The following is a 24,364-nucleotide window of genomic DNA, read 5'->3' on the forward strand; positions in this document are numbered from 1 at the left end:
AGTAACGTGCTGTTCAAGAAAGCTATCACATATGCATACTTTGAAGTCCTCAAGACTACCTAGACCAACTTAATTCACCCAATCTATGTGCAAGATAAAGCCCCCCCCCCACAATAACTACTATTTCATTCTTACGTGTCTCAGATATTTCTCGGTTTATTGCCTGTGCCTCTGTAATGTTATTATTCGGTGGCTGATAGACAACTCCCATCAGTAATTTTTTTCCCTTTATTATTCCTAATCTCTACCCAGATGGATTAAGCATTCTGCTCCTTAGATCTTGTATCATCTGTCACCATCATACTGATCTCATCCTTAATTAAGAGGGCTACCCCACCTCCCTTCCTGCCTATCCTTCCGTATTATTTGATACCCTTGGATATTTAATTCCCAGTCCTCTCCACCCTGCAACCATGTCTCTGTAATAACTACTAAATCATATCCCTTTAAACTGATTTGTGCCACAAGTTCACTGACCTTGTTTCAGATGAAGTGTTGTTACACTCATTACGCTTTTCAAACAGGGCACCTCTTTTACCCCCTGTTAGAGAGAGAGAGCCTGTGGTATGTTGAATTACTGGGTGAGTGAGTAGTCTTTGGGGTACTGCAAGTCTGTCTTTATTGATGCTTTGCTGATGGGGGAGGGGAGATTGTTGCTTTGCTGCTGTTTGTGGGAGGGGGAGCTGGTGGGACTTTGGGGTTCTAACATTTAACTGTCATTCATTCTTTAGGGCACTCCTGTTTTGTGGATGGTTGTGAAGAAAAAGAATTTCAGGATGTATATTGTATACATTTCTCTGGCATTAAATGTACCTTTGAAACTTTGAAATCTAGTAACCTTTGTCTCTTTTGCACTTGACTTCTGCACTCCACCCTTACTTTTCTCTTTTTTAACTTTTGTTTTTACTTTATCCACACTTTACAGGGGTATGGGTAAGATAAAAGAGTAATCTATTGAACCCGCCCCCGCTATTTAGTTTAAAGCCCTATCGACAGCCATCTTTATGCGATTCAACAGGATCCAGGTTCCATCACTGTTCGGGTGGAGCCCATCCCAATCGGACAGCTCCCTCCTTCCCCAATGCTGCTGCCAGTTTCCCATGAATAATAAACATATTGTATACAATTTTTACAAAATTAGAACAAAGAAAAACAAAGATCATGCAGGGAAAATCACTGGAGGGCAATTGAAGCTAACTAGGACAATATTTTGGGGGAAGAATATAAAGCAAGCTGAACTGAAGAATTATTGATGGGTGACCTTTCACACCCACCCAGTTTTACCTATCATCCAGCTATTCTCTTTTCCCTCTACCCACCTTTTTATTCTGGTGTCTTCTCCCTTCCTTTCCAGTCCTGAAGAAGGTTCTTGGTCCAAAACATTGACTGTTTATTCGGTTCCATAGATGCTGCCTGACCTGCTGAGTTCCTCCAGCATTTTGAGCATGTTACTTTATATTTAATATGATGATAGATCTGCTCCAGGCCTCTCTCCTCTACACTCCCCTCTTTTTTTAAACAAAAATTCAATCTCTTTAAATAATTAGTGATTTAGCATCCACTAAGTTGAGAATGCTAGAGATTTGCCCTTTGTGTAAAGAAATTCCTACATGTTGGGAGTTAGCTCATCTTGTAAATGTCAGCACATAAGGTCCTGCAGACACTGCAGGAGAAGGACGTGATGGACACAGTGGGGTGGTTCCCTGAGCAGACCGTCCAGTTCATCTGGCAAAATGCCTCATCGCCAGGCCTCACCAACAGGCACCAAGACCTCGCCTGGCTGGCGGTGAGAGGGGCCCTCTCAGTCTGATCCCTCCTGTATGCCCGGAACGTCATCTCCACACCCCTCTGCCTATGGGAGGACTGCAGAAAGGAGGAGTCAGTGACCCACCTCTTTGCACACTGTGGGTTCACGGAGAAGGTGTGGAGGAAGATGAAAGGGACAAAGTCGAGGTTCATCCCAGCAGCTGCGTAACAGAGGACTCTCTGATCTACGGGCTGTTCCCGGGGACACACATGGAGACCAACATCTGGTGCTGCTGGCAGATCATCAACTCGGTCAAAGACTCTCTTTGGTTGGCCGGAAACTTGATGGCCTACCAGCACATGGAGATGTCCGTGTGGGAATGCTGCCAACTGGCACATTCTTGGCTGCAGGAGTACGTGCTGAGGGACGCACTCAAACTTGGTGCAGCCACCGCAAGGGCCCGGTGGGGAAGGACCATGGTCTAGGGTTCTTCTCCCGTGGGAGTTGAGGGGTAGGGGGGTTGGGGGGTTGGGGGTATACCCCCTGAATGTAAATACGTTAGAACAGAGTGCCACGTGGGTGGCAAAAATTTTGAAAATGTAAAGACAGTAATGGAAACAACTGTAAAGAATTGAAAGTCATTGAATGGTTATTGTGTATAATTTTATTTTTGAATTATGTATATTTTGTTTCATAAATAAAAAATTTTTTTAAAATCTTGTAAATATCCTGTTATCTGTGTCTTACATTAGTGGAGACATTGCAACATCTACACTGTAATACTCTCTTAAAATTTTATGTATTTTTGTAAAATCAACCCCATTCTTCCAACAACAAATTCAGATTTAACTTGTATTAGATCATCTCATCCCAGGTATTAGTTAAATGAAGCTCTTCTGGCTTGCTTCCAATGCTAATATTATCCTTGTTTTAAATAAGGGGACCAAAACCCTACATCGCACTCCAGATCTGGCCTTGCCAGTTCTTCAAACCTGTAACTAAACTCTATTTATCAAACTCTGCCCTCTTAGCAATATGCATGATGCTACCTTCATGATTTGCTGCACCCTAATACTATCACTTGTAGTTCAGCTATTCCATTATCAAAACAGATACAAACCTATCTGTCGGATTTTCCTCATAATCCAACATTTTTGAGCTGCTAATAATGCAATTATGCTCTCATCCTAGGAATAAGCCTAATGTATCTATTGGATTGCCTCTAATACTACCCTGTGTTTTAAATTCTGCACTATTACTAGCATTTAAGGTGAGAGGGGAGTTTTGCTTACATACTGGTGGGTGGCTTGAATGTGCTGCCGGAGATAGCGGCGAAGGAGGATGCAATATAATCGTTTAGGAAGCTCTTTAGATGGTGCTTGTGCAGACAATGGTGGGACTGACGTACAGTTCGATGGGAGCAGGCGAAGAGCGCCGCTTTCTGCCGGTCCTCCCGGTCACCGGGGGGCGCTGCTGACTGGTCTTCCCACCGGCCGCGGAGGGGAGGCGATGTACGGTGCAGTGCCGAAGGTTCAGCGGGGTAAGGGCCGGGTTTGGTGCTGTGACTCCTTAAGTTAATTGGCGCTCGGACCAGACGCCGACAAGATGCCGCTGGGTTTAAAGCCATCGTGCAGCGTATGCAAGGCCAACTCGTCGGCCATGTGGAGGAAGAGCAGCCAGGGTGACATCGTCTGCAACAACTGCGCCGGGAAAAGCCCCGGGCCCGGCTCGGCCTCAGCACCTGGAGTGGCTCCGCCAGCGCAGCAGAGCAACGGCGGTGGGAAGCAGGTGAGACCAAGGCCTCTGACTGGCCCTCCCGGGGAATGGTGCGCGGTTGCTCCCGAGCTGAAGGCACCTGAGATCGCTTCTGCTTCACCAGAAACTAAGGCCGTTTAATAGACAATTGTTTTGAGGGTGTTTGGTTCGAGCGTTGATATAGACCAGACACAGGAAGTTGTCATTTGGCGTATTGAGTTAACCCTAGCTCCGTGTAGAAACATCCAGTTATTGGTGTTCGTTTATTATTGTAACATTGTCTTGCATCGTTACACAGTGCATTGAGATTGAACAGGTTAAAAAAACCGCAAAATAAACTAACAGGTGCAGAGGAAGTTCAGGTAAGGTGCATATCATAACGAAGTTGTTTGTGAGGTCAAGAGTCCATCTTTTGGTTATAGGGAACCCTCTTAATTTATGACAGTGGGACGGAACTGTCTTTGAGCCAGATGATGGGTGCTTTCAGGCTTTTGTATCTTCTGCCCAATCGAAAAGGGGAGAAGAGAGGATGTTTGGGGGTGGGTAGGGTGTCTGATTGTGCTGGCTGCTTTTTTGAGGCAGCGAGAAGTACAGACAGTCTATAGAAAGGAGACTGGTTGCTATGTCCAGAACTCTGCAGACACTTGTGTGCAGAGCAGTTACTATGCTAAGTCCCTTGAGCCCAGCAAATCTAATTTTTGTTTGTAAGTTTAAATGTTTAAATGTTCGAACCCCAAACAAAGCCCCCCCCCGCCCAGCTCCCCCCTCCCACGCACAAGCAGTAGTAAGGCAATGATTTCCCCCCCCCAGCAAAAAAGCGTCAGTGCCCTCCACTGAGCACTCAAACGTGCAGCAAAGCATCAGTAAAGATACAGACTTGCAGTACCCCAAAGACTGCTCATTTCCCGGTATTCAACATAACACAGGCTCTCTCTGGCTCTCTCCCTAATAAGAGTAAAGAGGTGTCTCTGTTTCATAGTGAGAGGAGAGACATAACAGAAGTCACTGATTTATTATGTTAAATGTCTGTTGCATCGCTTTTTCCAAAACCTGCACCTAGCGAATCGGCCCCAGAAAGGCTGCTCAGGTCCCTGGACACACAGCTCCTGATGTTCCGTGTTCTCCCGCGATGCTCAGTCAGGGGCACCAGCCTTGAACCAGTCTCCAGAGCCATGAAAATCCGGCACCCTGAAGGTGCGCGAGTCATACCTTGGCATATCAAAAAGCGGTCGGTTGTGGGACCCTGAGATTGGGTCCCATTTCTGCAAAGAACACAAGTCAGAGTGTAACTCCAAATCAGGGTCTTCAAACGAACCTTGAAAAGGGGAAAAAGAGATATCAAAGATGAAAATAGAGCTGTTTCCAAAGACGCGAGCAAAGGAGTCGCTGTTTAGTGCCGCCTTAACTTTGCTCCACATTCAAATGTACACGTGTATACGGCCAAATGAAACAACCATTCCTTCAGATCAAGATGTACATATAACACACACACACACACACACACACACACACACACACACACACACACACACACACACACACACACACACACACAAAATGCCTTAAGTAATATCAGGAGTCAATTAACAAATAATAAGGTACATTTACAACACTAATGAAAAAGTAAAGAGCATAAAACCACTGGCGCTTCATGCGTGATGTGATCTGGGTGGTGGCAGGGAGTTCAGTAGTCTTCCTGGGGAAAAGAAACTGTTTCCCATCCTAACCGTTCTTATTGCTACAGTACCTCCTGCCTAATGGTGGGGTCAAAGAGATTGTTGGACAGGTGGGAAGGGTCATTAACATGCTAAGGACCTTGCGTACACAGTGCTCTTGACAAAATCTCTAATGGATGGAAGAGAGACCCTGATGATCCTTTCTGCAGTCCTCGCAATCCCTTGGAGGGGCTTGTGGTCAGATGCTTTGCGATTCCCCTACCAGGTGGTGATGAGTTGGACACTTGATGGTGCTCCTGTGAAAATTGGTTAAAATGGGGTTGGGGGGGGGGGGGGGGGAACAGGAACCTCGATCTCAGAGTTTCTGCTATGTTTTCTGACCAAAGAGGTGATGTTGAAGGACCAGGTGAGATTGTCTGTCATATGCACTCCCAGAAACTTTGTGTTCCTAACATTCTGCACGAGGAGAAGCCGTGTATGTGCAGTGATGTGGTCCGCCTGCACCTTCATCCCTGTGGCCTTGTCCACATTGAGACTCGCGTCTCACCATTCTACCAGCCGCTCAACCTCCTTTCTGTATGCCATCTCGTCATCATTGTTGACTGCCATTAGCGAACTGGATCTAGCAGTGCTGAGTACACAGAGCTGGGAAACGTCAGTGCTCGGTGTGATGGAGCTAAGATGTTACTGGCAATATGGATTGACTGGCCTTTCTGTCAAGAAGTCTACAATCCTGTTACAGAGTGAGGTGTTGAGACCCAGTGAGGACAGTTTACGCAGCAGCTTCTAGGGATGATCATATTAAATGTCGAGCTGAAATCAATAAACAGCTTCCTGGCATATGAGACACTCAAGGTGAGTCTGGAGTGCAGAGACTATGGCATCAGCAGCAGATTGAATTGAGCTATAAGCAAAAGCATTATCATCTCCTTCCCCAGTACTTGATTTATGCAGTAAATAGAAACATAGAAAACCTACAGCACAATACAGGCCCACAATGTTGTGCTGAACATCTCCCCACCTTAGAAATTACTAGGCTTACCTATAACCCTCTATTTTTCTAAGCTCCATGTACCTATCTAAAAGTCTCTTAAAAGACCCTATTGTATCCACCTCCACCACCGTTGCTGGCAGCCCATTCCACGCACTCACCACTCTCTGAGTAAAAAAATCTTACCCCTGACATCTCCTCTGTACCTACTTCCAATCACCTTAAACCTGTGTCCTCTTGTGGCAACCATTTCAGCCCTGGGAAAAAGCCTCTGACTATCCACACGATCAATGCCTGTCATCATCTTGTATACCTGTATCAGATCACCTCTCATCCTCTGTCGCTCCAAGGAGAAAAGGCCAAGTTCACTCAACCTATTCTTATAAGGCATGCTCCCCAATACTCCCCAGAACTGAGCACAGTACTCCAAGTGGGGTCTGGCCAGGCTCCGTTGATCCATTGCTCCCTGAAAGAGCTAACACATGAAACTGTGTGATATTTGTGCCTTCATCACTTGGATATTGAGTAGGAAAGTCGAAGAGTGCTGGTTCGGCCATATTTGGAGATTTGATCACTGCATTACTGGAAGAATGTGGAGGCTTTGATGAGAGTGAAAAAGAGGTTCACTGGGATGTCACTTGGAGAAGTTGAACAGACTTGGACTGTTTTGTCTTGAGGGTCAGAGACTGAGAGACAGTGTGATAGGAGTGTATATAATTATGAGCAGCATAGATAGGGTAGACGGTCAGAGACTTTTTCCCAGCATGGCAATGCCAAATGCATTGGCAAAAGCCTAAGTCTAAGGTGAGAGGGGGAGAATGTTTAATGAAGGCTCTCTGGAGTGTGCTGCCAGTGGAAGAGAAGGACACCCCTAATAACAATGTTTAGGAGGCATTTAGAGAGACATATGTCAATCCAGTTCTTGGTTGAAAGTACCAAGTGAATCACATCCTCCCACACTTGCAGTAAGTTTCAGATTATAGTTACTCTCCATGTAAGGTTTTGTCCATCATATGTTTTCTGCGGAATTTCTCTTGCTGATGTTCTCAGAGGTGTTTGAGCTATAAGTTTGAACCATACAGTGTCTCTGTTTAAAGTTTTATAAGATCAGTATCAAAGGCATTAACCAACTGATGAAATTTTCTTACATAAAAGGACTGAAGCCTGGAGAAACCACTTACAAGATAATTGGGCCATTAGTTAATCAGGGCAGCCACTTATTTGGGACAACTCTTACAGAGCAGAAACTATCGAGAAAGTAGCTGGGATTCCCTTTGTTTGTTTGGGATAATATGCAGCTTAAAAGGGGCAGGAGACTGTTGCTGAACAGTTACTAGCATCAGTCACATGCACTTATGTGGCCATTAGGTAGTACACCGTGCTTAGAGCAGACAGTTTTTAAATTACAGTCAGTTGTGTGTGTTTGTTTAAAAAGCAGTGATGTTTGTCACTGATAGTTGAAATAAGCAGCAAGTCAATTCAGAACTGTTGCTCACTGTGGTTTCAAGCATTCAGGCTTAGAGATGCCACAAATGGACAAGAGTGAAAATGAAAGGATTTCACTACTCCAGCACGTTAGGAACTATGGATAATTTGAAGGTATTGACAGTCATCTCGAATATTACAATGAAAATGAAGATTTGGAGGATGCAGTCATCAAAAATATTGCGTGGAGGCAATGAATTATCTGCACTAGGTGTCTGCCCTATTTTGTTCATTTGCAGTCAGTCAAAAGAACACGGCAGCGTACACTGGATGAATTCCTCGCGTCAATAACTATTAGAAACTAATACACAGTTTTATAGTACTATATAATATAGTGTTCTAATTCTGTATTTCATTTAAATACATAATTTATTATTCGGTTAAACTTTAGTTTGCCTTTTTTAAATACCTTTTTAACTATTTCTGTGAAACTTCAGCAATTTGGACAGCTGCTTAATTAGGTCAAAATGTAGTGCTCCCAGTGTGTCCTACCGGAACCCACTGTATTCTGTTCAATGAGCAAATCATACTGTGCTGCCCCTCTTCACATCTGTGTTTGATCTGGATTCAGTGCTTGTGGTTTAACTGCTATGTAATAAATGGTCATCTTCCTTGTAATCTATGCTTGTATTTAAAGACTAGAAGCCCACATACTTTTTAATCAAAATCTCCTTTACCATTTTAAACACTTTATATATAAAGCCTGAGGTTTAGAGTCATATAGAACAATATAGCACAGATAGGACCATATTGTCCACCTAAGTAGTCTCAATTTCTTGTGTTTTGGCTATATTTTGAGGAAAAGACTATTATCATTCACCTAACTGATGTTTCTTATTTTAAATACTTCTATAAGCTTGCCCCTCATTCTCGTACATTCCAGAAAGTAAAGATCTAGCCTAGCCAACCTCTCAGCTCAGACCCTCGAGTCCCGACAACATCCTTAGAAATCTTTTTGTGCATTTTTTAGTTAAATTAATTTTTTCCTATAACAGTAACCAAAAAGGTACACAGTACTCCCTAATGCAGCCTCACAATGACTTGTACAGCTGCACCATGATTTCCCAACTCCTGCATTCAGTGCCCTGACTGAGGAAGCCGACCATGCTAAACACCCTTTGTGCCATTCAGTCTACCTGTGATGCTGCTTTCAACGAACTATGCATTTGTACTTCCTTTATTCCATTACAGTACCAAGTTCCCTACTATTCATAGTACAAGTTTGACTTTTCAAAATGCATTACCTCATACGTACTTGTATTGAAATCGATTTGTCACTCCCTGGGCCACTTATCTTGTAGCCATTTATAGGAAAACAGAGCAACACAATAGAATCAGTGATTTTTTAAAAGCTGGCAAACAACCAATATGTAAAAGAAGACAAACTGGGCAAATAAATGTAAATAGTACTGAGAACATGAGTTGTAGAGTCCTTAAAAGTGACTGCATAGTAGAATCAGTTCAGAGTTGAAGTAAGTAAAGTTATCCACACTGGTTCAGGAGCTTAGTAGTTTGAAGGTAATAGCTGTCCCTGAACCTGGTGGTGTCGGACCTAAGGTTCCCATACGTTTTTCCTGATGGTAGCAACAAGAAGCAAGCACTGCCTGAATGGCTGGGGGCCTTGATGATGGGTGCTGCACTCATGTGGCAGCACTCCTTGTAGATGTGCTGAATGTGGGGAGGGATTTCCCTGTATGGACTCGTCTGTATCCTCCACTTTCTGTAGACTTTTCCATTCTTGGCCATTGGTGTTTCCATATCAGTTTGTGATACAACCAGTCAGGATACTCTCCACTCTGCGCCTATAGAAGTTTGCCCAAGTTATGGATGACATGCCAAATCAGAGCAAACTTATAAGAAAGTAGAGGCACTTGTTGTGCCTTCTTTGTGTTAACACTTAACTGCTGGTGCTAAGACAGCTCCTCTGATATGTTAACACTAAGGGATGTAAAGTTACTGACCCTCTCCACCTTCAATCCCTTGATGAGGACTGGTTCATGGACTTCCAGCTTCTTTCTCCAGTAGTTAATTATCAACTCTTTGGTTTTGCCAACATTGAGTGAGAGGTGGTTGTGGTACCATTCAACCAGATTTCATTCACCCTCTATATGCCAGTTCAGTTGGTCATTGCCTCTGATTTGGCCAATGATAGTGGTGTCATCAGCAAACAAACGTGGCTTTAGAGCTGTACTTAGCCACACTGTAAAGGATATGCTAATACCAAGGGATCACAGCCTTGTGGTGCGCCTGTGCTGATAGTGATTGTGGAGGAGAAGTTGTACCAATCCATACTGACCAGAGTCTTCAAGTGAGGAAATGCCAACAGTACCACAGGGTGGTATCAAGCTTAGCGATTGGTTTTGCAGGGATGATAGTGTTGAATGCTGAGCTGTAAGCATTGAAGAGCATCCTGATGTCCTGATGAATGCATCTTCATTGTCCAGATGTTCCAGACTGAGTGAAGAGCTAATGAAGTGTCATCTGTTGACCTGTTATGACAGTAGGCAAATTGGAGCAATTCCAAGTCATCCTCAAGCAGGAGTTAATATGCTTCACAACCAATCTCTCAAAGCAATTTATCACAGTGGATGGAAGTGCTACAGGCTGATCATTTCATGCCCTTTGGTCCCAACATCAAGAATATTATATAGCACTTCAAGTGCCTATTGAAGTCTGTATTTATATATCACGAAACAGTATTTCCCTTTTAGACTTGCCTGTTACTCATCAAAATTTTTATCTGGTTTACTAGACAAGATTTTCATTTAACACATTTGAGCTGGTTTATGTAATTGATTTGCAGTTGTCCAAGTGACTGCTAATTCTGTTCCAAGGTCTTGTTTTGAGAACTTCCCCAGCCACCAAGGTTAAACTGACATACCTGTTGTTGCTAGGTTTATCCTTACACCCTTTTTATTTTGAGCAAGGGCGTAATATTTGCAGTTCTACAGTCCTATAATCACCAACCCTGAATCTGTAGATGTTTGGAAAATTATGTTGAGAGCTTTTTCAATTTTCTTCCTATTTCCATTGGCAGCCTAGCCAGTATCTTAATAAATTTAACTGCAGCTGGCCTTTCCAGGACCTGTTCTTTTTTAGTCTTTTAACACACCCAGAATTGAATTTAACTTCCTTTGATAAGGCATCTGCAACATCATCTTTTTAATGACTGATGCAAGTACTTATTTGGTACCTTAGGCATTCCCTCTTCCTCCATGAGAAAATTTCCTTCTCAGTCTATGATGCGTCCCATCTCTCCTCTGGCAACGCTTTTCCTGTTCACCTGCCTTTTTTTAAATATCCTTTCATATTTAATCTCTTTTTGTGTTTTGACAGGCAAAGCAAGAAATTCACAGACGATCTGCAAGGTTGCGGAACACAAAATACAGGTCTATGCCTCCCACTGAGAAAAAAGTTTCTACCAAAGGAAAGGGCCGTAGGCATATATTCAAATTAAAAAATGTAAGGCGGTTCAAAGGTACAGTCTTTGAATATTTAAAACTCTTGGGGATGGTGTGAAAAAAGTTGTCCAACTGGTGTAATTATTTTGACTCGATCTGGCTGTATGGTTCACTATATAATTTATCAATCATTCTGAAAGTCTTGTATGTAGTACTCATTAATAGTTGATGCCTTTTGTTCTTTAAAATAAATTTCCATCCTGAGTTGCTTGCAATGGATCTTTTATTAAGTGTGGAATATAAAAGAGTCTAAAAGTGCACGGATGACTATCATGGTTAAATCCATCTCTGTGATATATTTATTGATTGTGTTCTTCCAGTAACTGAACTTGTAGAAAACAGCATAGTTATGGCACTTAAATGTCCGTGAGTAATTTATTTTGGAGAAAATTTCACCCTCCTGTTTCCCATGAACTACTTGGCAGTACTATAGGAGAAATGTCAGCTGTACTGCCCTATTTAATAAGTGACATCATCTAATGGTGCATTTCAAGTAGAGAGTATGGCACTGTAGCTTAGTTGATGCTTAAGGTACAGAAAGTGGTCTTTAAATCTGTTGTATCCACTTAAGCCACTTCTACGGCCTTTAGGATTGTCATTATTCCTTTTCACCCTCTTTGAGCCTCTCAGAATCAGAATCAGGATTATTATCATTGCTATGCGTCATGGAATTTGTTAACTTGATTTTGTACCCTTCAGTTAAATTTGGTTTTGGTTATTTCAAAGAAAGTAACCCAACCTAGTCATTTTCTCGCAACCATATTTCTCCAGTCCTGGCAACTAACTAGAAAATCTCCCCGGTATACTTTTGGTATATTCTTCTTGTAATCTGATGACCAGAAATATGCAAGTAATGTAATTCTTCCCTTCCTAGTATTTTGCAGTTCTAGCCTGATCTGGAATCTAGTTGCTCATGTCTAATTTGCAGTCTCTTGTGTCTCAATCTAGCCTGACCTACGTGCTTGGCAGATGAAGGCTAATATTTCTATAATAAGATATTTAATATTCTGGTTTTGATTTTGTAAAATTATAATAGTGGAATTTAATAAGGGACCTGTTGACTATCAGAATTGTAAGAGAAATGCTGATGATTGGGAGTTTTATATTATTGTATTCACTTGCATATAAGACCGGAAAACTGACTTCTTATTTTATGATTGGAAGTAAAGATATTTTGCATGTTAAGAAGGTGCACTGTAGAATAATTAGTTGTACGTAGAACAAATTCTATTCCCTGTTATGCAGTCTTTAATGTAATCTCTTGCACTCCAGTTCCTCATCTTTATTTTTCAAATGCTGGTTTAGTATAATGACTGAGTCTTTTGTATTTTGCAGCCAATTAAAGCACCAGAGTCTGTATCTACAATAATCACATCTGAATCTATTTTCTATGGGGTAAGACTTTTTCAGTTCTATTTTATATTTTTAAGAAAAATATCTGATAGAGATCTCATTCTTGCTTTGAAGTTATTTTTATCAATGGATATCACTGATATGAAGTGAAGTTTGTTTTCTGGCAGAGGTGCAGTGAAAAAGCATAAAATTACTATAAATTACAAAACTTTTACAAAGTGCAAAAGAAAGGAATAACCAGTGTTCATGGACTCTTCAGAAAGATGGCGGAGGGGAAGCAGATGTTCCTAACTCCTTGCGTGCGGGTCTTCAGGCTCCTGTACCTCATCCCTAATGGATAGTTAACAAGAAGAAAGTATTTTCAGGATGATCCACCTCAGGCCATTGTAAATCAGGGCTTTAGATGATATGAGCAATGAGATCAACATGCACGAAACATGCATTTTGGGGAATTTTAACCAGGACAGTCTGAAAAATATCACTAAACTATTACCATCAACAGATCATTTGCAATGCCAGAGGAAACAGCACACTGGACCATTGTTACACCACCATCAAGAATATCTACCGTGCTATTCCACACCCTCACTTAAGGAAGTCTGATCACTTGGCTGTACTTCTACAAGAGGACCAAGAAGGTATGGACAAGAGAGGCACAGGAACGCTTACAAGACTGCTTTGAATCGGTGGACTGGACTGTATTCAGGGATTCGTTTTCGAAATTGTTTTAGTACCCTGCAGTTGTTACCAACTTCATTAAAACCTGTGTGGATGAGTGTGTGCCTACAAAGACTTGCTGTACATTCCCAAACCAAAAGCTGTGGATGAACCAGGAGGTACATCATCTGAAGGCTACATCTGTGGCATTCAAGGCTGGTGACCCAGGTCTGTACCAGAAAACCAGGTATGACTTGCGGAGGGCTATTTCAAGGGCAAAAAGAGACCATTTCGAATGAGGTTGGAGTTGACATCAGATGTACAACAATTCTGGCAGGGATTGCAAAACATTACTTCCTAAAAAGCGAAACCCAAAAGCATGAACGGCAGTGATGCTTCACTACCAGAACAATTCAATGCCTTCTATGCCCGCTTTGAAAGGGAGAAATGTGCTTAGCCCACTGCTCTATTCTCTATATACCCATGACTGTGTGGCTAGGCGTACCTCAAATACCACCAATAAACTTGCTGATGATACAACCATTGGTGGTAGAATCTCAGATGGAGATGAGAGGGCAAACAGGAGCGAGATATACCAACTAGTAGAGTGGGGTCAGAGCAACAATCTGACAACTCAACGTCAGTAAGACAAAAGAGGTGACTGTGGACTTCAGAAAGGAACACATACCAGTCAATAGACAATAGGTGCAGGAGTAGGCCATTCGGCCCTTCGAGCCAGCACCTACATTCAATATGATCATGGCTGATCATCCACAATCAGTACCCCGTTCCTACCTTCTCCCCATATCCCTTGACTCCACTATCTTTAAGAGCTCTATCTAACTCTTTCTTGAAAGCATCCAGAGAATTGGCCTCCACTGCCTTCTGAGGCAGAACATTCCATGGATCCACAGCTCTCTCACAAATCAGTCCCCGTAGAGGGATCAGAAGTGGAGAGAGCAAGCAGTTTCAAGCTTCTGGGTATCAAGATCTCTGAGGACCTAACCTGGTCCCAACATAACGATGCAGCTATAAAGAAGACAAGACAACGGCTATACTTCATTAGGAGTTTGAAGATATTTGGTATGTCAACAAATACACTCAGAAACTTCTATAGATGTACCGTAGAGAGGATTCTGGCAGGCTGCTTCACAGTCTGGTATGGGGTGGGGTGGGGAGGGTGGCCAACTTCTGCACAGGACCAGAAGAAGTTGCATAGGATTGTAATTTTAGTCAGCTCCATCTTGGGTACTACCAGGACACCTTCAAAGAGCAGTGTCTCAGAAAGGCAGTGTCCATTATTAAGGACCCCCAGCACCCAGGGCACACTAGTTTCTCACTGTTACCTTCAGGTCGGAGATACAGAAGCCTGAAGGCACACACACAGCAATTCAGGAACAGCTGCTTCCCCTCTGCCATCCGATTTCTAAATGGACATTGAACTTGTGAACACTACCTTACCTTTTTAATATATATTATTACTGGTTTTGCACGATTTTTAATCTATTCAATATATGTATACTGTAATTGATGTACTTATCTTTTTCCCTTCTATATTATGTGTTGCATTGAACTCCTGCTGCTAAGTTAATAAATTTCACGACACATGCCAGTGGTAATAAACCTGATTGTGATCCTGAGGGACCTTAGTGATGGATGCTACTTTTCTTGCTCTTGAAGACATTGTTGATAGTGATGAGGGTTGTGGCTGTGATGGAACTGTAACCGGTGAGTTTACAAAGCTCTGTAGCCCCTGGTGATCCTTTTATTGGATCCTCCATATACTATTCCATGATGCAACTAGTTAGAATGCTCTCCACTGAAATTTGCAAGCGTGTCATGCCAAATCGTGCTGGCTGGTGGTGTAGTGGCATCAGCACTGGACTTCAAGGCAGATGGTCCTGAGTTCAAACCCAGCTGGGTCCCAACCTGGGCAGCAGCAGTATCTGCATGGAAGAAAGGCCTGGCAATCTATTTCCATATCTTGCCTTCAAAACCCTATAGACTCATACGGACTTGACTTAACGACTCAACAACATGCCAAATTACCTCAAACACCTAACAAAATTGAGCTGCTGGTGCGTCTTTTTCATGATTGTATCTATGTATTGGGCCCAGGATAAATCCTCTGAGATGCTGACACCCAGGAACTTGAAGCTGCTCACCCTTTCCTCCACTGGCTCCTCAATGAGGACTGGCTGTATTTCTGACTTCCTCTTCCTAAAGTCCACAATCAGTTCCTTGGTCTTGGTGATATTGAGTCAGTCCAAAGCTGTTGGTGCAACACCACTAAACCAGCCAATCTTTCTTGCCACTATATGCCTCCTTGTCACCACCTGGGATATTGGCATTGTGATTTGTATACTGCAATTCACGGAGTTGGGTAGGATGTTAAAAGCCATGACCTTTCCATAAGATAGTGAGTTTAGAAGTAGGAAGGTGGTTTAAATGTATGGCTAACCTTTTGTCGAGAAGTAGTGCGTTTAGAAACAGGAAGATAGGGCAGTTAAGTGTATGGCTAAGGAATGTAAGGGGAGCTTCAGATACTTGATAATTGTGTGACCCTCAGGTTCGGCTGGTATGCGTTTGTCTAGGGAAGATGGCCTTTGGCTCAGCCAAACTTAGACATCTCGTTGGTGTGGATGCTGCGTGATATGTTGCCCGGTACAAATCCATACCGCAAAATATCGGACAGTACACCATATACAATTAAACGACTGAACTTTATAAATCTTAATCTGACTATAGGGTTAGTAAAGAACATAAAAAGAAAAAGGGCCCATTTTAATGAAACAGTCTTAATGTGCACATGGGAGCTCACATTTACATTCATTCGTTCCCCATCGACCTTCTCCAAGCGTCGCTGACCCTTGGATCCTCATTCCAAGTCCACTCCATCCAGCGGTCTACCAACTCTTTTCACTCGTGTCTTCTCTCTTTATCTCTTGCCCACAAAAGACCACAAAATCCCTTCTCTCAGACCCACAAGAAAGCACAATATGCCTCATTGGATGGCGCACATTCCAAAGCCCTCGTTATCTCTAGTCATAACCAGATATTGCTGCTACAGAGAAACCATTACATTAGCAGTGAATCCTTATAGTGCATTACAATTGGAGTCTCTTATAGAGCAGTGGTGACCTATACAAGAAGGAAGGGTTCCATCTAAGCTGGGGGGTGGACAGCTTCTTGGCTGGAAGGTTAATCAGGATGGTTTAAACTGGTGACAATGTGATTGGGACCCAAAAATGACAGTGTAACAGGAGAGGAGAGAAGAAACGTCTGTAGTAAATGGAGCAGGCAGTCTTGTCGGCAGAGCAGCTGGTGATGGGTGGGGAGCATAAAAGGGCTAGTAGGCTTAAGTGCATTTACACATTGATGCAAGGTGCCTTTCAGATAAGACAGATGAGCTGATGGTGTGAATCTGCATGTAGGATTATGATATTGTGGCAATTGTGGAAATATGGCTAAGGGAAGGAAAGGAGTATCAGTTCAAAGTACTGCAGACAGGATTTTCAGTGTGATTCAATGGGGGCTCTAAAAAGAGAGGTGTTGTTCCATTGATGATTAAGAAGAGAGGATTACAGTACTCAGGAGGTTATACTGAAGGGTCAGCAAATTAAGCTATATGGGTACAATTTAGAAATAAGAAAGGGGCAATCACTTTGATGAGATCATACTCTAGGCCTCCAAATAGCCAGCAGGATTTAGAAGAACCAATGTGTAGACAAATAGCAGTAGGCTTGTAGTAGGGCGTGATTGAACTGGCCCAGTATAGACTGGGGTAGCCGTAATGATGTGGGCCAAGATAAGGTGGAATTTGGTAAATGCATTTGGGAAGTATGTAACTGTACTCAGCCTTAGGATGGGCAGATGGCGGGAGTCTTTGTGGAGGAACCCTTTGTGAATAGTGATCACAGTTCAGTAAGCTTTAAAGTAGTCATGGAAGAGGAAAGGGTTGAATCTTGAGTTAATGTCTTAAATTGAGGGAAGGCTGACTTTACTAGTATAAGGCAACATTAGATTTGAGCAGCTGCTAGAGAAGAAAACAACATCCAATTAAGTGGGAGATGTTTAATAGCAAAATAGTAAGGGACCAGAATTGCCATGTCTCTCTAATGTTAAGAAGCAAAGATGATAAGATTAGGGAATTCTAATTAACAAAGGAAATTGATCAGGAAAAAGCAGTAATTCTGGTCCACGTTCAGGAAATCGTTAATCAAGCGAATCCTGTGAGATTTATTGAGGATAAAGGAGAGACCTTAAGAAAACAATTAGGAAGTCAAAAAAAAGGGACATTAAATGGGTCTGGTCAGCAGAATTAAAGATAATTCAAAGGTTTCCAAAACCTTTCATAAATATATTAGAAGCAAGAGAGTAGCTAGTGAAAGAGAAGGGATCCTGGGGGGCTAAAAGAGGTCTTTGTATGGAACCAGGGGATATAAGCCCTAATGCAAGATCTGCCTCAGGGTAGCAAACACCTCCTCTGTAGTCTGTACAGGGTCTATGAAGTTGATGTTGCTTTGCCTCACTTCTGTAGACTCTATATCTGTCTCCTGAGTAAGTATAGATGCAAAGAATGTATTTAAGATATTCCCCCATCTGTTTTGGCTCCACACGTGGATTACCATTCTAGTCTTCCAAAGGACCCATTTTGTTCCTTGCAATCCTTTTGCTTGTAACATATCTGTATAATCCCTTGGCGTTCTCCTTCAGTTTGTCTGCTAGAGCAACTTCATGCCTACTTTTAGCCTTCCTAAGTTATTTCTTAAGTGTTCTCTTACATTTCTTGTACTTCATAAACGCCTCATTTGTTCTACTTACCTATACCTGCTCTGCACCTCCCTTTCTCTCTTAACCAAGTCCAGCTGGTGGCATAGTGGCATCAGGGTGAGAGGTCCCAAGTTCGAATCCAGCCAGCTCCCTTGCACGCTCTCCATCCATGCTGGGTTAATCGCTGGTGATCTCTTATAAAAAAAATTCACCCAGCAGAAGGCTGTAACTTGCCACGTACATGATTTCCCAATATGTCAGAACGGCATGGAGGGAAATCGTTCGCCAACTGGAAATTCCAGATGCAACCTACCAACGACCGACAAAGCCCTCAATCTCTCTTGAAAATCAAGGTTTCCTACACTTGTTATCTTTACCTTTTATTCTAATGGGCACATAAAAGATTTGTACTCTCAAAATTTCATTTTTGAAGGCCCCCGACTTTCCAAGTACACTTTTGCCAAAAGACAGCCTGTCCTGATTCACACTGGCCAGATCATTTCTGATACAATCAAAATTGGCCTTTCTCCAATTTAGAATCTAATGTCTTAAAACTAGAGGACAAAGGTTTAGGGCGAGAAGAAAAATATTTAAAAGAAATCTGAGGGGCGAGTGTTTTCATACAGCAGGTAGTGGGTGTGGAACAAGCTATCGGGGAGGTGAAAGAGCAAGGTACAGTCATAGGATTTAAAAAGCATTTGGACAGCTACATGGATAGAAAAGGAGCGGAGGAATATAAGCCAAATATAGGAAAATAGGATTAGCAGAGATAGGACATGTTATTCTTCATGGAGAAGTCTGACCAAAAGCCCTCTTTCCATTGTATACAACTCTGCCGTGCTATTTGACTGATTTGTTCTGAAGAAAGATATTTTGACATTCTATTCTATCCACTTTTTCCATGCATCAGTTGTTTTCCTTTTCATCTCTACATGATCAATATGTTACAATGTCTTGTCTTTAGATTTTTATCAAGGGGCATCTGTTCCCCACTGCTCAATAATAAAATGATCACTCTCCATTCTCACTGTTGTGGATGATGCATGGTAAGTGCTGTTTCATACATGCTAGTTAGCCAATCTTTATATTTGGTAGAATAGCGCATTCAATCAAGAATAAAGATGTACGACCCAGCTAGGCTGTGTATTTACTGGAAAATGGCTAGGAAAGGAGTACCCTGCTTATTTTGCCCTGGGGCTTCAAATCTTATTACAGCAGCAACCCAGCAATTACACCTCTGGCCTATTGGAATTATCTGTGTATAATTGGATTAATTGGGAATTTTAAGAAGCATCAGTGATAATTTTACTTATTGTTACGTGTTCTTTCAATATACTTTAGGGTATATATTACCAGGTTGGAGACGTAGTCTCTGTAGTGGACGAGGATGATGAAAAGATTTACTATGCCCAGATAAGAGGGTTTGTACAAGATCAATATTGTGAAAAGAGTGCAGTGATTACGTGGCTCATTCCAACTCAGGCAAGCTCTAGGGAACAGTTTGACGCATCAACTTATATACTTGGTATGTATAAAGCCTTTTATACCACAGTCATTTTGATTGTCCATTGTAACAAATAACTGAATGTCCCATTGTGATATTATTTACTGAGATAAGTCCAAAAGGAGGGCATCACTAACCATGACACTAATAAGCGTACTGTTTGGAGAAGAAGGTGCCTTCTGAGACAGTTTCCAATAACCAGATACATGCAAATCTACTTGTATGCAAAATATGCAGTTTTGTACTCGTATGAAGTGTGTATAGACTTGCATGGACATTCTAACAGATACTTACACACTTGTGCGTGTGTGTGCTGATGTCTGTACATCCAAACCTATTTTTCGGTTGTATTTGGACCTCCTTGCCACTGGACCAGAACGTTATGATGCAAGTCTGTGAGATAGTTGATGTTCACTGGTTATCTGTTAGGGAAATTAATTTGCTAAGGAAATTCAATTAAAGTTGATTGTAAGTAAATTAGACACGGACTTCAAAGTAAAGAGAACTTTATTCACAGTATCTTGGGAAGTGGAACCTCTAACAGTGGGTTTCGAACTCCAAATAATACAGAGAGCAGAGATCTGTTTTGTGCACGTTCAAATCAATTACAAAAGCAAAGCCTGATTAACCTTGTGAATTAGAAAAGATAACTTGGGTTCACATGCAATTCTCTTGTGATGAGCTAACCTGTAGCAACAGACAAAAATTTAAAAAATCATCTAATGTACAACTTTGTATTTACTGTTTATATTAACAAACAGTTTGTCTCATATCCTTGTCCAATTCTTACAAGATGAACAACTGGAAGTATTTATTCTAAGAGTCATCTCTGCTGAAAGCCAAAACCATATCTATAACAAACTAAGCTGCAAATTGGTTTCCATACTCAAAAAGCCAATATTAACCCTTTGTCTATCAAAATCTTTAACTCTCAGTATTTCCTCCACATTAACCAATATTGAAAGTATTTTCACACGGTCAACTTCTAGTCCTCATTATAAGGTTCTGGACTAAGAACATCAGGACTCTTGGGCAACAGACCTGAATGTTATTGTGGTACAAATCATTCATTAAGTGATCATTGATCCTAAAGCAATTTCTGAGAAGAAGTGAATAATAAGCCAGGGTGCTAGCTAGCTGAAAACCACATGTTTGAACAACACTTAAAATGTGCTTGAATGCATACTGCAGTGAAGGGTCTTGCTTCATTGAAGGCTCCTTGCACACTTAATGCCACAGCCCAGAGAGAGCTGGGTGTTTCAAAACTCGGAGTGTTGTAGGTTATTTTTCATTTTTATTTAGAGACACAGCACAGAATAGGCCCTTGAGGCCCAACAAACCGCATTGCTGAATAACCCACCTGTTTAATCACAGGACACATTACAGTGACCTGAATCTACTAACCGGTAAGTCTTAAACTGTGGAAGGAAACCCAGGCATTCATGGGGAGAATGTATAAACTCCTTGCAGGCAGCGCCAGAATTGAATTCCAAACTCCAGAACACCACGAGCTGTCATATCATTACACTAACCACTACGCTAACTTGGGGCCCCAAAGATGTTGCATTCAGTGTAGATGCAGCCTGACCCAAAATGAAATTTGTATACTGAGCATGAAATATGCAATCCAAAAGGAAAATTATATAAGGACACATTTTAAACTTGGCACCACGCTTATAGAATGAAAGTTTCAAATCAGTAAGGCACACAATCTGTTATTCTTGGATATCTGTGCTCTACAGAATTGATATATATTAATGTAAAAGTTGTAATGGTCTTATGTGAGATCATAATGTATGACAGTAAATTATAAAGTTGTTATTTTGTAAGTTTTAATTTACATATTGTAGATAAAATCATCCTCTCTTTGGCATTTCAATATTAATTCCATATTAGGGTATATGCCAACATATTGTTATAATTTTAGGACCAGAAGAAGACTTGCCAAGAAAAATGGAACATTTTGAGTTTGTCTGCCACGCACCTTCTGAATACTTCAAATCACGATCTACTCCTTTTCCAGTTATTCCAACCAGACCTGAGAAAGGGTATATCTGGACCCGTGTTGGACCAACTCCTGCAATAGCCGTGAGGGAATCGATTGCAAACTGTTTATAGCAAGAATGCCAAATGTTTATTAAAATGTACATTTTTATCATTACAGTGGATTCTGGTTAATTGAGATTCATCGGGGCCAGTACATTTTGGTCCAACTAAGCAGTTGCAAGTATTAACGGAAGTTTCACAGAAGTAGTTACAAAGGTATTAAAGAAAAAGGCAAGCTGAAGTTTAACTGAATAACAAATTATGTACTTGTGAAATACAGAAGAAATTAGAACACTACAAATGCTACCACAGCACTATAAAAGTATGTATTAGTTAACGACAGAGGAATTTATACAGTGTACACTGCCATGTTCTTTCGATTGACTGTAAATGAACAAAATCAGTGCAGAAATACAAGAAAATCTGCAGGTGCTGGAAATCCAAAGTAACACACACAAAATGCTGGAGGAATTCAGCAGGCCAGGCTGCATCTATGGAAAAGAGTAAACAGTTGATGTTTCAGACAAGACACTTTGTCAAGACCGGAAAGGAAGGGGAGAAGGCAGAATAATAAAGTGGGGGGAAGGGAGGAAGAAGGAGGTGGTAGGCGATGGGTGATGATGGAAGGAGTGAAGTCAAGAGCTGGGAAGTTGATTGGTGAAAGAGATAAAGGACTGGAGAAGCAGGAATCGGATAGGAGAGGACAGAAGACCATGGAAGAACGGGAGGGGGAGGAGCACCAGAGGGAGGTGATGAACCTGAGAGAGGGAAACAGGAATGGGAAATGGTGAAGGAGAGGAGTGGGGGCAATCACCATAATTTCGAGAAATCGATGTTCATGTCATCAGGTTGTAGGCTACCCAGATGAAATATATGGTGTTGCTCCTCCAACCTGATCCTGGCAGTAGAGGAGGCCATGGACCAAACACCAGGTGCTGATAATGGATTGCCTTCATACAATGCTTTTAACAACTGCATCCTCCAAATCTTCATTTTCCTTGTAATATTGAAAGTGATTGTTGATACCTTCAGATTCTTCATTGTCCTAAGTTGTTGAAGTCGTGAAATCATTTTACTCCTGGCCACTTTTGGCATCTCAAAGCCTAAATGTTTGAAATCACATTGAGCAAAACAGTTCTGAATTGTCTTGCTGCTTACTTCTCGCCAAATATCAATGACAAAAATCACTGCTTTCTGAACATAAATGCACGCCGCTGACGCTATTTAAAAAGCTGTTTGCTCTAAGCATGGTATAATGCCTAACGGTCTCATAAGTGCTTGCAACTGACACTGGTTGGAAACTGTCTGGCAGTAACCTCCTGTCCCAATTAAGTGGCATAGTGTTCCAAATAAACAAAGGGAATCCCAGCTATTTTCTTGATTGTTTTTTGTTATTAAAAAGTTATACCAAATAAGCTGCTTCCCTGATTAACCAATGGCCAATTAATCGGAATCAATTGTATCAATTTTGCTGGGATGGACTGTTACAAACTGAAATATTACTCATGCTCATTGCAATACTTTGAGGGTTCAGAGCTATTTTGACCCAAAATTCTTCAACAGAATACATCTCTTAGATTGTGAAAATCAATATAGACAAAACTTATTTTTGACATAAGGCTGTTGTAACTTTTGCAGAAGCTATTTGTGGTCTTTTTTAAATATAAATGAGGTGCTTTATTTGTATAGTACTGAAGATATTCATTGGAACCTTGTGTTACTTCAACCAAATAAAGGGGCCAGCTACATGTTCAATCCTTCAGAAACTGATTTTCAGATTGCATTATTAAGAATCTGGTTTTGTACAGGTGTAAAAATTGTTTTTGAAAACCATCTATAGAGAAAATCCATATTGTGCTGTTTTGTCTGTCATATTGGCCATGTCAGGTACTATGTAGATACTATTGTTCAGATGTGATTCTATTTAAATAAAATTAACATCTTGTTAAAGTTTCTTAAGCTCTTCTTTGTGGCTGCTGTCGTGGGCTTAGAATAAAACTGGATGGATGCATTATTCCAAATATTTTCAGACTCTGGTGATGTTGTGTGGTCATAACTTTTGTACACTGCGTAATGACTGAAAGAATTGCACATTGTGCTTAATATAGTTAAAGTTATAAAAGTTTAACAGTTATGAGTAGGATAATTTTTGGTCCATTTACACAGCTTTATTACATAATGAAATTCATAGCATGGGTTGTCATAACAAGTTGAGTTCACAAAATAGATTAACAGGAAGAATACTGTCTTTCCTCTAGTGCATATGTGCTCAGAATGGCTCCCCAATTTCAGGCTGATGGATGCTAACAATCAGTTATCATCTTGAGTGGAGTACAAGAATGGCCAGTCACTTCTACTTCCTGAGGAGACTGAGAGCCTTTGCAGTATGCAAGCCTGTCCTTCACATGTTCTACCAGTCTGTTGTCGCCTGTATCTTCTATGTGGTGATGTGCCAGGGCAATGTCATCAACCCAGGTGATGCCAACAGGCTCAATAAACTGATCAGAAAGGCTGGCTCTGTTATAGGAGTCAAACTGGACACTCTGGAGACTGTAGTAGAACAAAGGACCCTATGGAAAATCCTGGCAATTCTAGACAATATTTCTCACACCCTCTGCATTAGGGTAATCATTCATAATTGCTTAAATGTCAGCTGAAGATTTAAGTTCAATTCTGGGTGTCAAATCAAGGACAGATGCATGGGGAGATTTATGAGAATGATATCAAGGATTTATTTGAAAGGGACTAGAGAAGCTTGATTTCATCGAGGAAGAGGAAGCTTAACATCAGAATTCTAAATGCTTTAATTAAGTAGATGAAAATAAACTATGTCCAGTAACCAATAAGTAAGATTTAAGAAAATTAGAAAATATGAGACATTGTTTTACAGTAATTTTAATCTGGAGCTCAAGGTTT

The 24,364-nt window shown here is 41.4% G+C and overlaps 1 protein-coding gene across 2 annotated transcripts; it reads left to right on the forward strand.

Moving 5' to 3' along the window:
* The first annotated feature begins 3,102 nt into the window (after positions 1-3,102).
* On the forward strand, positions 3,103-23,423 carry gatad1 (GATA zinc finger domain containing 1). Of its 2 annotated transcripts, none has more exons than XM_059972296.1 (5): positions 3,103-3,535; positions 10,991-11,116; positions 12,451-12,510; positions 19,240-19,423; positions 21,299-21,432. In XM_059972296.1, the coding sequence occupies exons 1-5, from the start codon at positions 3,353-3,355 to the stop codon at positions 21,367-21,369; spliced, it is 624 nt and encodes a 207-aa protein (XP_059828279.1). In that variant the 5' UTR covers positions 3,103-3,352; the 3' UTR covers positions 21,370-21,432. The 2 variants fall into 2 exon arrangements, with proteins under 2 accessions (XP_059828279.1, XP_059828278.1); XM_059972295.1 differs by having other exon boundaries at positions 3,204-3,535; positions 21,330-23,423.
* The last annotated feature ends 941 nt before the right edge of the window (positions 23,424-24,364 follow it).

This window comes from Hypanus sabinus, chromosome 6, assembly GCF_030144855.1.
Source record: "Hypanus sabinus isolate sHypSab1 chromosome 6, sHypSab1.hap1, whole genome shotgun sequence".
In the NCBI taxonomy this organism is placed as follows: Eukaryota; Metazoa; Chordata; class Chondrichthyes; order Myliobatiformes; family Dasyatidae; genus Hypanus; species Hypanus sabinus.